The following is a 16753-nucleotide window of genomic DNA, read 5'->3' on the forward strand; positions in this document are numbered from 1 at the left end:
GGAAAAGTACTGAAAACTTGGTATAACTATGCCAGAAACTGATCACAATAACTAACCTCCTACACTTAGACAGAAAACAAATAACATAAAATGATAACTTTCCAAATTCCTGATACAGGAACTGAGTCATATTTTGTTTCATCAAAAGACAATTCAAAAGAGAGGGGCGCCTGGGTGACTCCATCAGTTAAGTGTCCGACTCTTGACTTCAGCAAGGCATGGAGTCTGCTGATGAGTGTCTCTCTCCCTCTCCCTTTGCCCTTCCCATGCCACTCACCTTCTATTTCTCTCTCTCAAGAGAAAAAAAAATTGTCCTTCAGTAATTCCTACACTTCAAATGAAAAATGGGGGAAAAAAGAGACAAACCAAAAAACAGACTCTTACCTATACAGAACAAACAGATGGTCTCCAGAGGGGAGGTGGGTTGGGGGATGGGTGAAATAGGAAATGAGGATTTAAGAGTACATTTATCTTGGTTAGGACTGAATAATATATGGAATTGCTGAATCACAATCAATATTGTACCCCTGAAACAAATATAACACTGAATGCCACTCACACTGGAATTACAATTTTTTAAAATATAATAAAAAAAGCCCCATTGTGGGCTCCCTGCTCAGTGTGGGGTCTGCTTACGATTCTCTCTCTCCCTCTGCCCCTCCTATCCTACATGCTCACTCTCTTCCTCTCCTACTCCCTTCAATAAATAAATAAATCTTTAAAAATAACAACAATAATAATTTTGAAGCTTCTACTATGTGCCTGGCACTGACCTAGATGTCAGGGATCTAACAGTACACAAAACACACAGCATCTCCTTCTTCATGGAATGGACATTCTAGAATGTGGGGGAGAGAAACAACAAGGAGGAAGGCAGTACAGCTGACCCTTGCACAACGTGGGTATGGACTGTGCAGATCTATTTATGCGTGGATTTTTTCAATAAATACAGTACAGTACTGTAAATGTATTTTCTGTTCCTTGTGATTTTCTTTTCTCTATCTTACTTTATTATAAGAATACAGTATATAATATATATAGCATATAAAATATGTGTTAATCAGCTATAAGGGTTCTGGCCAACAGAAGGATATTAGTAGTTCATTTTGGGGGGATTCAGAAGTTAGAAGTTTCAGATGGACTCTGCGGGTGGCTGGCATCCCCCCCATGACAGTCGTTTTCAAGGCTCAACTATATCAGGAAAAAACAGATTAAGTGACATTTAAGAGAAGATACAACTTCTAAAACAACACAAATAAACTACTTTCATGAGAGAACTTTGAGGTAAGGAAAAGAAGAAAATTTCCCTTTTGTAATTTTCCTGTAAAAATGTTTTAACCCCAATTTGGTCATTGAGAAACAATAAAGCAGCAAATCCAAACTAAGGGACATCCTACAAAATGGTGACATCAAAATTCTTTTTTTAAACACTTAAAGATTCTATTTATTTATGAGAGAGACTGAGAGAGAGAGAACGTGAGCAGGGTGGAGGCAGAGGGGGAAGGAGAGGGAGAAACACTCTGCTGAGCGCAGAGCCCAAAACAGGGCTCAATCTCAGGACCCTGAGATCATGACCTGAGCCAAAATCAAGAGTCGGATGCTTAACGGATTGAGCAGCCCAGGTGCCCCCAAATTCTTAATATTGTAAAAAAAAAAAATAAGAGGAGTGATAAGTCCACTGTGGCCACCAAGTTCTCGCTGGGCTTCCTGACCCTGCTTCCGCTGCTGCTGGACTGGCCACTGGCAGCACGCAGTAGAGAGTTTGTGGGCACCACACACACTGGGTGAGAGACTGATGCTTCCTCTCTTCGCTATAATTTCTTCATGACACCCAAGCCCAGTTCTGGACAACCACAGTATGAGACTCAAGGAAATATCAATGAAGACATGTTTCTTTCCTATGCCTGGTGGTGAAAAGGTCAAACTCTTTGGTCCTCTGGGGATGAAAGTGAAGAACATAGAGTTCTTGGAGAGACAGATGGAAACTCTGAAAGACCTGCCGGAAGAGCTCAAAAACAAACTTCTTGACATAAAAGCAGAGACTTTCACTAACAGCAATTCTCTCACCAAGGAGGACAGAATGATGTGTGAGTTTGGGGCCATCAGACACACCAGTGGATCCTGGCAGTTTGGCTTCAATGGGTGGATAACCTACCTCTTTGATTCAGAGAACAGAAAGTGGACAGTGGTTCATCCTGGAGACTGATCATGAAAGGCTACTGTTGGATAGTGACAGAGATGTGACCAACTTCCTCATGAAGATCTCAAAGAGAGGTTCTAAGAGCTGGCTCAAGGCAAGTACTGGTGCACTGGGATGAAATGCCAGGGACAGTAGTACCATTAACCACGCCTCAAGGCATGGCCCAGTCCAGGGCCTCAGCCATCAGACCTGGCACCCGGGTCTTCCCCCTCTTCCTCAGCTGTGCAATCATAATTGGCATCCAGGTCAGAGTCCTTTAGGGGGACAGACTGGCGAAGCTATCAAGCAGCCCCTGAGAGTGGGGGCCAGCTCAGCAACTCTACCTTTTAGTAGGCTGCCTTTGCATGAGCTGTTTATTTTTTTAGACCACCAGAACTTTCGACCTTGCAAAGTCAGAAACATCAGTCAGGTGTTCTGTGCTACACCACACAGCGCAGCACAGGAAACATCCCATGTCCCTTCTTACATATGGTGGCTCTCCTGTTTAGCATTTTTCCTTGGCTTATTATATGCTTTTTTCTGTTGGTGCTAAGTGATGGGATTCTTGCACTGAAATGTTTAAATGCTTGATCAAGAAATCTCAACAAAGGGCAGCCCAGGTGACTTAGTGGTTTAGCACCGCCTTCAGCCCAGGGCCTGATCCTGGTGTCCCGGGATCGAGTCCCATGTCAGACTCCCTGCGTGGACCTGCCTGTGTCTCTGCCTTTCTCTGTGTGTGTGTCTCTCGTTAATGGATAAATAAATTTTTTAAAAATTAAAAAAAAAGAAATCTCAACAAAGAGAACATTTTTTATCTTCTCCTTTTGTTGTGGAATATCAGGTTCTTCTCTGTAGATGACTTTGTCCTTACAGACAATATTGCCAAAAAGATGTTTGAAGCTACAGAACCTCGGGTTTTTTCTGTGTCCTGAGAAGCAACTCACTTTTTTTTTCTTTTTTAACTTTATTGGGCTATATCTTACATATCATAAAATCAACCCATTACCTCATTGACTTTTAAACAGAATACTTTATAATGTGATTGCTTTCTTCAGTAATTTATTTCCATCTACATATATTTAAATAAACATATCTCTTATAAAAAGTTTTTAAAAAACAAGCTAGAGACCTCTTCCAAATTAAAAGAGGTTACAGAGATAACTAAACACAATGTGATCATAGATTAAAATCAACTAAAATAAATAAATAAATCTTCTAAAAAATAAAAAGAGGTGCCTGGGTGTCACAGTTAACTGAGCATCCAACTCTTGGTTCTCACTCAGGTTGTGATCCCAGGGTCGTGGGATTGAGCCCCTCCATGAGTGTGGAGTCTGCTTAAGATTCTTTCTCCCTCAGGGCAGCCCAGGTAGCTCAACGGTTTAGTGCTGCCTTCAGCCCAGGGTGGGATCCTGGAGACCCGGGATCGAGTCCCACGTTGGGCTCCCTGCATAGAGCCTGCTTCTCCCTCCGCCTGTGTCTCTGCCTCTCAAGCTCTCTCTCTCTCTTTCTTGTGAATAAATAAAATCTTAAAAAAAAAAAAAGATTCTCTCTCCCTCTCCATCTGCCTCATGTTCACCCTCTCTAAAATAAATAAATACATCTTTATAAAACTTTAAAAAAAGACAGCTCTAATGGACATTACAGGGACAACTAGAGAGAATTGTATCAAAGATAAATGTCTCAAGTGCAGTAGCTATGCTCTGGTTACATACTGAAGAGTGTCCATGTCCTAGGAGTTACATACTGCAACATCATGATGTCTGCAACTTACTCTCAAATGCCCAGGGTAAAAGAATTATACATAGGTATACACATATATAAACACACAGAGAGAAAGCGAGAGAAAAAAATGTAGCAGAACAATAACAATGGTGAATCTAAGTAAAAGACATATGGATGTTCACTTTTATTATTCTTGCGGTGTTTCTAATGATCTGAAAAGTTTTTTTAGACAGAGTTAGAAAGAAAAAAGATATTAAATTATGCTACAAATATATGGAATGGAATACTACTCAGTCATCAAAAAATGAAAACTTGCCATTGGGAAAGATGTGGATGCAAAGAGGATATTATGCTAAAAGAAACAGGTCAATCACAGAAAGATAATTATCATGCAATCTTGCTCATATATGGAATTTAGGAAACAAAACAGAAGATCATAGGGGAAGAGCGGAAAAAATAAAACAAGATTAAATCAGAGGGAGACAAACCATAAGAGATTCTTAATCATAGGAAACAAAACGAGGGTCACTGGAGGGGCAGAGGTGGGAGGATGGGGTAACTGGGTGATGGACATTAGGAGGGCATGTGATATAATGAGCACTGGGTGTTACAGAAGACTGATGAATCACTGACCTCTACTTCTAAAACCAATAATATGTTATATGTTAATTAACTGAATTTAAATTTTATTTATTTTTTTAATTTAAATATTAAATAAATAAATAAATACACATGGGAAGCTTTTCATGTGAGGAGCTTACTCTTTCAAGAGGCCTTCCTTTATATTAATAGGATCTTTTAAGCAAAGTACTGTTGTTCCTTCTAAAACCAACATTTTTTTTCCTTAGGAGTAAAGAACCAAAAATTAGATCACCTTAATTGTCCAACTGTAATTTAGGGAACCGAATACCAAGGCTAAGCCTCTTAAATCTTTCTGAATTAAGCAATGTTATGAGCCACCAAGGGAAAAAGGTAAAAATAGGTGTCAGCTTAACATATTCAGGCCATGAGCTCAAAACAATACACCAAAGTGCACCTCAAAAGGTCAATTTCAATCTTTTTCTTTCTAGTTAGGAGGCACAAAACTTCAGAATTTTAACAGAGAAAACAATACAAAAAAAAAAATCAGTATCAGGACTATCAAATGTTTGGTTTCTAAAAGTTCACCTCAAACTCTATTTTCCCAGCAAACTTCCAGGTAAGGAAAATTTCTTATGATTCTACTACAAAGTCTGTTTCTACTACAAAGTGCCATCAGCCAGCCTTATCCAGGACATACAAGTAAGGACAGGGACATACATTATTTCATCCTTCACAATTCATAGGTGTCTTCTAGTTTTTTGTTTGTTTGTTTTTTGTCTTCTAGTTTTAATGGTAGGAATTGATGTCAGGAATATTCTTAAATTTTACAAATCCTCTAGCCTTTTCCCCATTTTTTCCCACATGGAATTTCCATAAATTACAAGCCATGATGGGCAGCCCGGGTGGCTCAGCGGTTTAGTGTGGCCTTCAGCCCAGGGCCCGATCCTGGAGATCGAGTCCCACATCAGGCTCCCTGCATGGAGCCTGATCCTCCCTCTGCCCGTGTCTCTGCCTCTCTCTCTCTTTGTGTCTCTCTCGTGAATAAATAAATAAAATCTCAAAAAAAAAAATTTACAAGCCATGCTTCCTCTTTTTTGCTAAGCTACAAATGCACTGACAAGACAGCTCCAAAAGGGGAGTAACTGAGCAGTCTTCACACATTAGCAGAAAGTACACAGAACTGAAATAATTTGCTCACCGTCACTGATAAACAGCTTGTCTGAGATCAAACCCGGGATAAAATTAAAGCTGAAGTCCTGGTGTACTTACTGAGCCACACAAAAAACTAGTCTTCTGAACAGTACAGTAAACACATTGAGTAGTGCTCCCCCTGCTGGCCTTCCAACAGCATGCAGGAGTCCACCAAATGTGTGTTTAAAACTGGTAGGACCAAAAGCTGACTCCAGGAAAAATGGAAAAATCAGAGGGCTTTATTTTAGAATCTCCCGTAGACTGCAGACCTTATGATAAGTACTTCTCCCCCACTAAGGAATGAATGTATGTAAAACAAAATTTTTTAGGGTTGCCCAGATATACTTAACAAAACTACCTCTCTACCAGGGAATATTTTTTTAAGTACTTATTTCACTAAAAAAAAAAAAAAAAAAAAAAAGACAATTTTACATTCTTTCACATAACTGGACTTTGTGATAATATGGCTTTCTAACTTTTTTTTCCCCCTGAGGCATTGCTATTTTACTTCAGAACTATATGGAATGTTGAAGAAATCATTTTTAGTCATACTGATCCCATACATTCTATTATTTTTCCATATATTGATCACCATGCTGAAAAAATTTTACACTTAGGTTCAAAAACAGAAATTTGTGCACAATAATGCAGAAATTTCAAAGATTATTAATTCAAAAAATATAGTTTGCTGTGGTATTCCTCTGCCCATGTTTATCATTAAATCAACCCAGCAATGTTGTCACATTCATAGTTCTTTTCCTATCAATACATGTTTAATACGTCACTTAAAATTTTTTCATTTTATTAGACATGAAGCTAAGACACTAGCCTGACTACAAGACCTCTAGTTCTTGGGTGATTTTTTGATCCGTTCTGTGAATAAGCAATTTTTCTTATATAACTATAGATATACTATGTGGTTCTGAAGTAAAACATAGATATAAGGGTAAAAAAACAAAACCTCAAGGGTAAAAAGTATTTAATTTAAACTGGAATAAGATCTAAGCTTCACTTTTTAAGAACTATTCACAAGAAGGCATCTGGCTTAGTCAGTGGAGTATGCAGCTTGATCTCAGGGTTGTGGGTCTGAGCCTGACAATGGGTGTAGAGATTACTTAAAAATGAAAAGAATCTTTAAAAAGTTTTTAAATAAATAAATAAAAATAAAAACTATTCAAAAATATAAATATTTATTTTCTTTTCACTACCTCTCCCAAATTAGGACAACTTCAGAGAGATATATGAAGCAAATAACGAAAACAAGAAAGTCTCCTAAATGGGATAATGTCTCCTAACTGGGACAAAAACAATGGAAAAGGACCCTTAAATCACCTCCCAGAACAAGAAGCCCATACCTCTGGAAGAAAGCATTCTCTGCAGTAGTCAGAAGGCCCTTCAGGTATCCTCCTTTGAAATGGTTAATTCTGCTGCTGCAAGGGAGCTTCTTTGGTTTGAAGCAGAACCAGGGTTCTCCAGTGTAGAGATCTGTAAAGTTACACAAGGGCAGACTCCCAGGAAGACACACATTGCACTCCGTGGTTTCAGAAATTCTTCCTGAACGAAAGAGACTCTTGAAATAGACCCTGTGTGGCTTCTCTTCCTGTAGGTGCTGAAGAACTCTGATCCCTTCAGTCGGGTGGACCAGAGATATGGACACTTTAACTTTGCCTGGCCAGAGCAAAGTAAAAAAGACCTTGTAAAACCCATTCTGGTAGTCTACCACTCTGCCCACAGCCCCTGCCTGCAGCTTAGGGGAGTGGATTCTGGCCTGCAGGTAGTCTCCACCATATTTCTTGGGCTTTCTTTGAAAATCCTGTACATGAACCAGCACTTCTAGTTGGCTTCCCACCTTGAAGAAGGCTGCAGAGTTCAAGATAACAAAGTAGCTGGAAGAAGGGTCAGTGCTCTTTAAAAAGGGGACTGGACCCACATCAGGCACCTGCCACTGTAAGGCAGCCAGCAAGGAGTCCTCCTCCATGCGCTCCCGACTGGACAGAGTCTGATGCTCGTAGCCACAGTAAGGATTCCGGCTAATTCCTGTCATCTGGGAGGAAACAAACTGTCCGCTACTATCGATGAATGTGGCTGCAACAGTCTCATGGTCCAAGTACTGAAGAGAAAAACACAAAAACAGAAACCACAGCTACAATAAATGTCCTTCTATCAGCCAAATATATCTCTGCTATAGCTTAATTCTAATAAAACTACTTGGAATGATATTGTTTCAAAAACCAAAGCTCACTAGTTTTACAGGGCTATCTTACTGTAACACAGAGAAATCAATATGAAAAATAACACAGAGAGATCTCCAACCTTCTGTGAATTTTACCTCCAGGAGCTCAATCAGGTTCCCAAAATCAGTATCAGAAGAAAAAAAAAACAAAACAAAACAAAAAAAAAAAACAAAAAAAAAAAAAAAAGAAAGAAAAGAAAAGAAAAAGAAAAAAGAAGAAAAAAACCTTCAAAGCTTCCAGCAGAGTAAGAAGAAAAAGAACCATCTGGAAATATAACAAAGCATTCTATTCTTCTTAACAAGGCCTGATTTCAAGAGAAACTATTTTACCAGAGCCTAACCTATTGGGATTTTATCAGAACTGAACCAAACTGGGGTAAGAGGCATACCCAGCTCCAGCCCATTCTAATCATCTCTCCAACTTAAGGAGTATGGGGAGAGGACTGAAAAGCAATTCTGAAGTTCACAGCCCAGTAGCAAAAGCTCACTAAAGGACTGAGACTTACTCATGGGACTATAAAACGCTTCACCTCACCACCTTACAACTAATCAGTTCCTTTTACCCAGTACATAACATTCAGCTTTCAAAAAAAGAAAACTGGGATCCCTGGGTGGCACAGCAGTTTGGCGCCTGCCTTTGGCCCAGGGCGCGATCCTGGAGACCCGGGATCGAATCCTACATCGGGCTCCCGGTGCATGGAGCCTGCTTCTCCCTCTGCCTGTGTCTCTGCCTCTCTCTCTCTCTCTCTCTCTCTCTCTCTCTGTGACTATCATGAATAAAAAAAAATCAAAAAAAGAAAACTACAAGACTACTAATAGGCAAAAAACATAGTTTGAAAGTACAAATCAAACATCAGAACTAGAATTAGGTATGGCAGGGTTGTTGGAACAATCAGACCAGTAATTTAAAGCAACTATGATTAACATGCTAAGGCCCCTAATAGAAAAAGCAGACAACATGAAAGAACAGATGGGCACTGTAAGGGGAGAGATGGAAATTCAAAGAAAGTATGAAAAAAAAATGCCAAGAATAGAGAACCTAGAAATGGACTCTCAACTCTATGGTCAACTAATCCTTGAAAAAGCAGGAAAGAATATATCCAAAGAAAAAAAGATGGTCTCTTCAACAGATGGTATTGAGAAAACTGGACAGCCATTTGCAGAAGAATGAAACTGGACCATTTTCTTACACCATACACAAAAATAAACTCAAAATGGATAAAAGACCTAAATGTGAGACAGGAATCCATCAAAATCCTACAGAAGAACACAGGTAGCAACCTCTTTGACCTCATCCAGAGCAACTTCCTGCTAGACACCTCTTCAAAGACAAGGGAAATAAAACCAAAAATGAACTACTGGGACTTCATTAAGGTAACAGGCTTTTGCAAAGCAAAGGAAATAGTCAACAAAACCAAAAGATAACTTACTGAATGGGAGAAGATATCTGCAAATGTCTTATCAGATAAAGGTCTAGTACCCAAAATCTAGAGTGCCAAACTCGGGGCACCTGGGTGGCTCAGTCGGTTAAGTGTCTGCCTTCGGCTCAGGTCATGATCTCAGAGTCCTAGGACAGAGCCCTGATTTAGGATCCCCACTCACTGGGAAGTCTGCTTCTCCCTCTGGCCCTCTCCCTGCTCATGCTCACACACGCTCTCTCTCTTTCCCTCAAATAAATAAATAAAATCTTTAAAAAGATAAAAATAAAAAAAGAACTTATCAAACTCAACACCCCAAAAACAAATAATCTTTAGGTCAAAAAATGGTAGACGACAAGAACAGACATTTCTCCACAGAAGACATACAAATGGCCAAAAGACACATGAAAAAATGCTCAACATTACTCAGCATGAGGGAAATACAAATCAAAACCACAATGAGATATCACCTCACACCAGTCAGAATGGGTAAAATTATCAAGTTAGGAAACAACAGATGTTGGAGAGGATGCAGAGAAAGGGGAACCCTCTTTCTTACACTGCTTGTGGGAATGCAAGCTGGTGCAGCCACTCTGGAAAACAATATGGAGGTTCCTCAAGAAGTTAAAAATAGAGCTACCATGACCCAGCAACTGCACTACCAGGTATTTATCCAAAGGATCCGACACAGAGATCTGAAGGGGAAGGAAAAAAAAAAAAAGAGGGAGGCAAATCATAAGAGACCCTTAACTATGGAGAACAAACTGAGGCTTGATGGAGGGGAGGTTGGCAGGGGGAGGGGATAAACAGGTGATGGGTATTAAGGTGGGCACTTGTAATGAGCACTGGGTGTTATATGCAACTGATGAAACATTAAACTCTACCTGTGAAACTAATAATACACCGTATATTTATTGAATTTAAGTTAAATTAAATCTTAAAAGCCTGAAAGAAAGAAAGAAAGAAAGAAAGAAAGAAAGAAAGAAAGAAAGAAAGAAAGAAAAGAAAAGAAAGGAAAAAGAAAGAAAGAAAGATGCCAGACAAAGCAGAGAGGATTTTTAGGGCTGGGAAATGGGAAATCTCCATAATCTTCCCATAGTGTAAACTCTGACAGTTGTTTTGGTAAATTAAAGTGCCTGACCTCAATTTTGATTGCCAAGGCATGAATTTTCAAAGAGGTATCCACTTAAAAGACTGCTATCTCGGAAAAACACAATGCCAGCCACAAGACTAGATAAAGGGCCAGGCCACTACCTGCCTCAATAAGCTCCTTTGCTTTAGAGATCTTGGTAGATTTAGATAAATGACCATTTCCTGTGCTTTAAATTTCCACTCTTATGTTTTAAATTCACTAATAAAAACTGAACCTGTGAAACCCCAGGCCCCTATTCTTAGATTCCCCCCTTAGTAACCCTAGACCTGTACTCTTTCTTTCACTATCCATGATCTCACTGTGTGGCCTCCAGTGTGCTGTATACCCTCCAGTACCCATGAATAATAAAACTTGTTATTTTTTTTCAAAGATCCTTGCTTGCAGTTATAGTAAGAACCACAAGAACCAGTCCAGCAACAACAGTGGTGATCAAGAGGCTGAGACCAGCGCAAAACATTTCCTGTCAATTTTGCTTTAAGCCTACAAGAGACTCATTTTAGACCTAAAGACACCTGCGGATTGAAAGTAAGGGAGTAGAGAAACATTTATCATGCAAATAGGTCCGAATAGCAAAACTTATATTGGACAAATTAAACTCATATTGGACAAATTAGACTTTTTTGTTCTTGTATTGTTTGTTGTCGTCACTATTTTGTAAGAAGGCTCCACACCCAGCATAGAGTTCAATACGGTGCTTGAACTCACGATCTTGAGATCGAGACCTATGCTGAGACCAAGAATCAGACACCAAACCAACTGAGCCACCCAACAGCATCCCTGTTCTTGTATCGTTTTTATCTGCTTTGGTATCAGAGTAGTACTGGCCTCATGGAATGATTTTGAATGTGTTCCCTCTATTCCATTATTTGTAAGATTGTGACAAAGATTGTCATTAATTTTTTTTTTTTAATGTTTGGTAGAATTCACCAATGAAACCATGAGGTCTTGGACTTTTCTGTGCTGGGAGATTTCTGATTCCTAATTCAACTTTCATTCTTGTTATTGGTCTAAGAAGATTTTCTACCTCTTGAATTCAAGATTCATGATTCAATCTTAGTGAACTGTGTGTTTTAGGAATTACCTGGATTTTTTCTTCTAAGTTATCTGAATTTTTAGTATATAATTGTTTATAGTAATCTGTTATCACATGATGTATTTCTGTGCTTCTCTGTTGTGTTGTTTTCTCTTCAATTTCTCCTTTTGGTTTTTGAGTCTTTTTTTTTTCTTTTTAAAGATTTTATTTATTTATTTATTTGAAGGAAAGAAACAAAGACAGAGAGAGCACAAGCACAGAGAGACGCAGACAGAGAGGGAGAAGTAGACTCCCTGCTGAGCTGGGAGCCCAATGTGGGGCTTGATCCCAGGACCTGAAGATCATGACCTGAGCCAAAGGCAGACAGTTACCATCTGAGCCACCCAAGTGCCCCTTCTTTTTTTTCTTACTGTAAACTATTGCTAATTAAAAAAAAAAATTGGTCATTACTTTTAATGTAAAGTAATTATTTATTCTGGTCTCTATTTGTTTCTGATTTTTCTTTGTTATTGCCTTCTCTACTAAATTTCAGCTAAGTTTCTTCTTTTTCTAGTTCCTTGTGGTGTAAAGTTGCTTATTTCAACTTTTTTTCTTAATACAAGCACTCATAACATAAATTTCACTCTAACATCTGCTTTTTTTTTAATATTTTATTCATTTATTCATGAGAGACACAGAGAGAGAGCAAGGCAGAGACACAGGCAGAGGGAGAAGCAGGCTCCATGCAGGGAGCCCGATGTGGGACTTGATCCAGGGACTCCAGGATCACGCCCTGTGCCGAAGGCAGACACTAAACCGCTGAGCCACCCGGGCTGCCCCCTAACATCTGCTTTTACTGCATTCTATAGGTTTTGGAATATTATTTTTTCCTTTTTTTTTTGTTTGCGACATATTTTGATTTGCCATTTGCTTTCTTTTTGGGCCAATTGCTTATACAGCAGTGTGCTGCTTAATATTTACATCTTAAACATTTACATAGATTTTCCAGCTTTGTTTTATTCTTGATCTTTAGTTTTGTACCTCTGTGGTTGGAAAATATATTTGGTATGATTTCAGTCTTCCTAATTTTAATATTTGTTATGTCTTTTTTTATGTGATTTAACCAGGGGATTCTTCTGGGTGTACTTGAAGAAAATGTATATTCTATTTTTCTGAGATGCAATGTTCTATATATACCTTTTAGAACCATGTATTCTGAAGTATGCTTCAAGTTCTTGCTGAAAAAAAAAAACATAACTTTAACAGAAGGTACGCATTTAAAATAAAGCATATCAGGGATGCCTGAGTGGCTCAGGGGTTGAGCATCTGCCTTTGGCTAAGGGCATGATCCTGGAGTCCCAGGATCAAGTCCCACATCGGGCTCCCTGCATGGAGCCTATTTCTCCCTCTGCCTATGTCTCTGCCTCTTTCTCTGTCTCTCATGAATAAATAAATGAAATCTTTAAAAAAATAAAATAAAATACAGAGTATCAGAAGGGAGGTAGATGGGGATGGGTAAAATAGGTGAAAGAGATTAAGAGTACAATTATAGAATTGCTGAATCACTATACTGTACATCTGAAAATCTAATACAACACTGTATGTTTACTATACTGGAATTAAAATTTAAAACAATAAAAAATTTTGCTTTAAACATAAAATTTCTCTTAAAAAAATCTTCGGGGCACTTCACAGACTCAGCCAGTATATAAAATGCAATTCTTGATCTTGGGGTTGTACATTCAAGCCCCATGTTAGGTTTAGAGATTACTTAAAAAAAAAAAAAAGGGGGATCCCTGGGTGGTGCAGCGGTTTGGCGCCTGCCTTTGGCCCAGGGCGCGATCTTGGAGACCCGGGATCGAATCCTACATCGGGCTCCCGGTGCATGGAGCCTGCTTCTCCCTCTGCCTGTGTCTCTGCCTCTCTCTCTCTCTGTGACTATCATAACTAAATAAAAAAATAAAAAATAAAAAAAAAAAGATTTTTTTTTAATTTTTATTTATTTATTTATGAGAGACACAGAGAGAGAGAGAGGCAGAGACACAGACAGAGGGAGAAGCAGGCTCCATGCAGGGAGCCCGACGTGGGACTCGATCCCGGGTCTCCAGGATCAGGTCCTGGACTGAAGGTGGTGCTAAACCGCTGAGCCACCTGGGCTGCCCAAAGATCTTTTTTAAAAAAATAGTCATCAAAAAATAAAAATCAAAAAACTAAAATAAATGACCAAAAGCAATGTAACAGAAATGGAGAGTGCTTTTGAAAGTCTCATTAGTAGACCAGACACAACTGAGTAAATAATCTCTGAGCTTGAAGATATGTCAATGGAAACTTCCAAAACTAAAAATCAAAGAGAAAAAAGGATGAAAAAAATGAGAACAAAGTATTTAAGAGCTGTGAGAATACTTTAAAAAGGTGTAACATGCCCCAACAGGAAAACCAAAAGGATCAGAAAGATAGAAAGGAACAGAAAAAATATTAAGACAACAATGACCGGAAATATCCCTAAATTAATGTCAGATTCCAAATCACCAATCCAGGAAGCCAAGAGAATACCAAGTAGAATAAACACCAAAGAAAACACACAAAAAAACTACATCCAGATATACCATATTCAAACTGCAGAAAGTCAAAGATAAAATATCTTAAAAGAAATCAAAGCAGATTTTAAAAACACTTATTTTTGGAGAAGCAAATATAAGAATTATATCTAACTGCCGAGAAATTATGAGAAGTGGAGAGAAGTGGAGTGCAATGCTAAAGGTAATGAGAAAAAAAAAACCTACAATTCTGTACATTGCAAAATTATCCTTCAAAAGTGAAAAACTAAAGACTTTCTCCAAAGAAATTGAGAGAATCTGTTGTCAGCAGACCTGTGTAACAAAAAATGTTAAAAGTTCTTCATAGAAAAGCAAAAGATATAGATCAGAAACACTGATTTGCATAAAAAAGGGAGAGCATGAGAATAAATAAGGTGAAATAAAAGCTTTTACTTTACATATTTTTTGCCTCAACTAACAATTTATTCTTCAAGAGTAATTACTGATCCATTTTTGTGAATACTTTTCATATTCATAATTTATCTAACAGATAACAATTTGCCCAAAATAATAATAGCAACAATGTATTCAATTGCATATGCATGTGTACATATATGTTTATGTATAACTGAAATAAATGACAATGATTACTGTCATTATACAAAAAACAAGAGGAAGAAATTAGGAACACGTTGTCATTACAAGGTATCTGTACTACCAAAGCAGCAGTATGGTATTGATAGCAGATCTGGATTGGTTGTAAGTGTATACTGCAAACTCTTAGGAAATCACTTAAAGAAGTAAAATAACAAATATAATTGATATAGTAATAAAAGAGAGTAAATGGAATATGTAAAATGCCCAATTAAAACCACAAAAGGCTAAAAAAAGAGAAGATAATAAAAACAAAAACATTGAATAGAAAACAATAACAAATATGATAGGCATTAATCTAACTGCATCAATAATCACTCTAAACGTTAATGAACTAAACGCATCAATTAAAAGAGAAATCGTCAGAGTGGATCAAAAAACAAGAGTCAATTATATGTTGCCTACAAGACACTTGCTTTATCTTTTTTATTATTAAAGTATAACTGACATACAGTGTTGTATTAGTTTCAGATATACAACATATTGATTCAACAATTCTATATATTACTCAATGCTCACCATGGTTAAGTGTACCTACCATCTGCCATCCGACATTATTACAATATTATTGACTATATTCCCTATGTTATATTTTTTGTCTCTGTGACATACATATTTTATAACCGGAAACTTGTACCTCTTAATCCTCTTCATTCATTTTGCCCATTCTCATCCTCCCACTCCCCTGTGGCAACTACCAGTTTGTTCTCTGTGTTAAATCTTTTTGTTTGCTCACTTCTTTTGATTATAAATTCCACATATAAAAAAAAAATAATAAATTCCACATATAAGTGAAGTCATATGGTATCCATCTTTCTCTGACTTTCTTCACCAAAATAATACCTTCTAGCTCTATCCATGTTGTGGCAAATGGCAAGACTTCATTCTTTTTTATGGCTAAGAAAGAGTCCATTGTGTGTGTGTGTGTATACACAAACACTATATCTTCTTTATCCGTTCATCCATCACCAGACATGTGGGTTGCTTCCATATCTTGGGTATTGTAAATAATGCTGCAATAAACATAGAGGTGCATATATCTTTTTGATTTACTGTTTTCATTTTCTTTGGGCAAATACCCAGTAGTGGAATTACTGGATCATATGGTATTTCTATTTTTTTAATTTTTTGAGGAAGCTTCCATACTGTTTTCTACAGTAGCTGCACCAATTTATATTCCCACCAACAGTGCACAAGAATTCCTTTTTCTCTGCATCTTTGCCAATACTTGTTATTTCTTATCTTTTTGATACTAGCCATTCCAAATGGTGTAAGGTTATATCTTAGTGTGGTTTTGATGTGCATTTCCCTGATGAATAGCTATGCTGAGTATCTCCAATGTGTCTGTTGGCCATCTGTATGTCTCTTTTGGAAAAGTGTCTATTCAGGTCTTCTGCAAATTTTTTAATTGATTTTGTTTTTGTTTTTAATATTTTGGATATGAACCCATTATCAGATATATCTTACAAATGTCTTCCCCCACTTAGTAAGATTCCCTTTTTGTTTTGATGGTTCCTTTGTTGTGCAAAAATTTATTCTGGTGTAGTCCCAAAAGTTTACTTTGCTTTGGCTTCCCTTGCTTTAGAATATCTATGCATAAATATGTTGCTAAGGTTGATGTCCAAGAGATTATTGTGTGTTTTCTTTTGGGAATGTTATGATTTCAGGTCTCACATTTAGGTCTTTAATACATTTTGAGTTTAGTATGGTTTAAGATAGTGGTCTAGTTTCACTCTTTCGCATGTAGCCATCCAGGTTTCCCAACAACATTTATTGAAGAGACTTTTTTCCATTGTATACTCCTGCCTCTTTCATCATAGATTAATTGACCCTAAAGACATGGGTGTATTTCTGGGATCTCTATGCTGTTTCACTGATTTATGTGGGGTTTTACTGTTATGAAATTTGGCTTCTTGTCATCAGTTCCTGAAAACACTTCAGAGCCATAAAGGTGAGATAGGTGTCTATTCAAAACAAGCCTCTTTTGGAAAGCACTAAGAATGGCAGCTGGCTGCCAGGCGAACCAACCATGATTAGAGGATTGGACCTTTCGGTCCCACCACCTAACCATC

The 16753-nt window shown here is 37.8% G+C and overlaps 1 protein-coding gene across 3 annotated transcripts in view; it reads right to left on the reverse strand.

Moving 5' to 3' along the window:
• The window catches only part of NXPE3 (neurexophilin and PC-esterase domain family member 3), a 50543-nt gene that overhangs the window by 16122 nt on the left and 17668 nt on the right, over positions 1-16753 (reverse strand). For 2 of the 3 annotated variants that reach the window (XM_055315860.1, XM_055315859.1), the window contains one exon: positions 7030-7784. In XM_055315860.1, the coding sequence (XP_055171835.1) occupies positions 7030-7784 (755 nt within the window). Of the gene's footprint in view, positions 1-7029; positions 7785-15524; positions 15669-16753 lie in introns of those variants that run through there. The other variant, XM_055315861.1, reaches the window with a different exon arrangement.

The sequence above is a fragment of the Nyctereutes procyonoides genome, unplaced genomic scaffold, assembly GCF_905146905.1.
Source record: "Nyctereutes procyonoides isolate TBG_1078 unplaced genomic scaffold, NYPRO_anot_genome, whole genome shotgun sequence".
Lineage (NCBI taxonomy): Eukaryota > Metazoa > Chordata > Mammalia > Carnivora > Canidae > Nyctereutes > Nyctereutes procyonoides.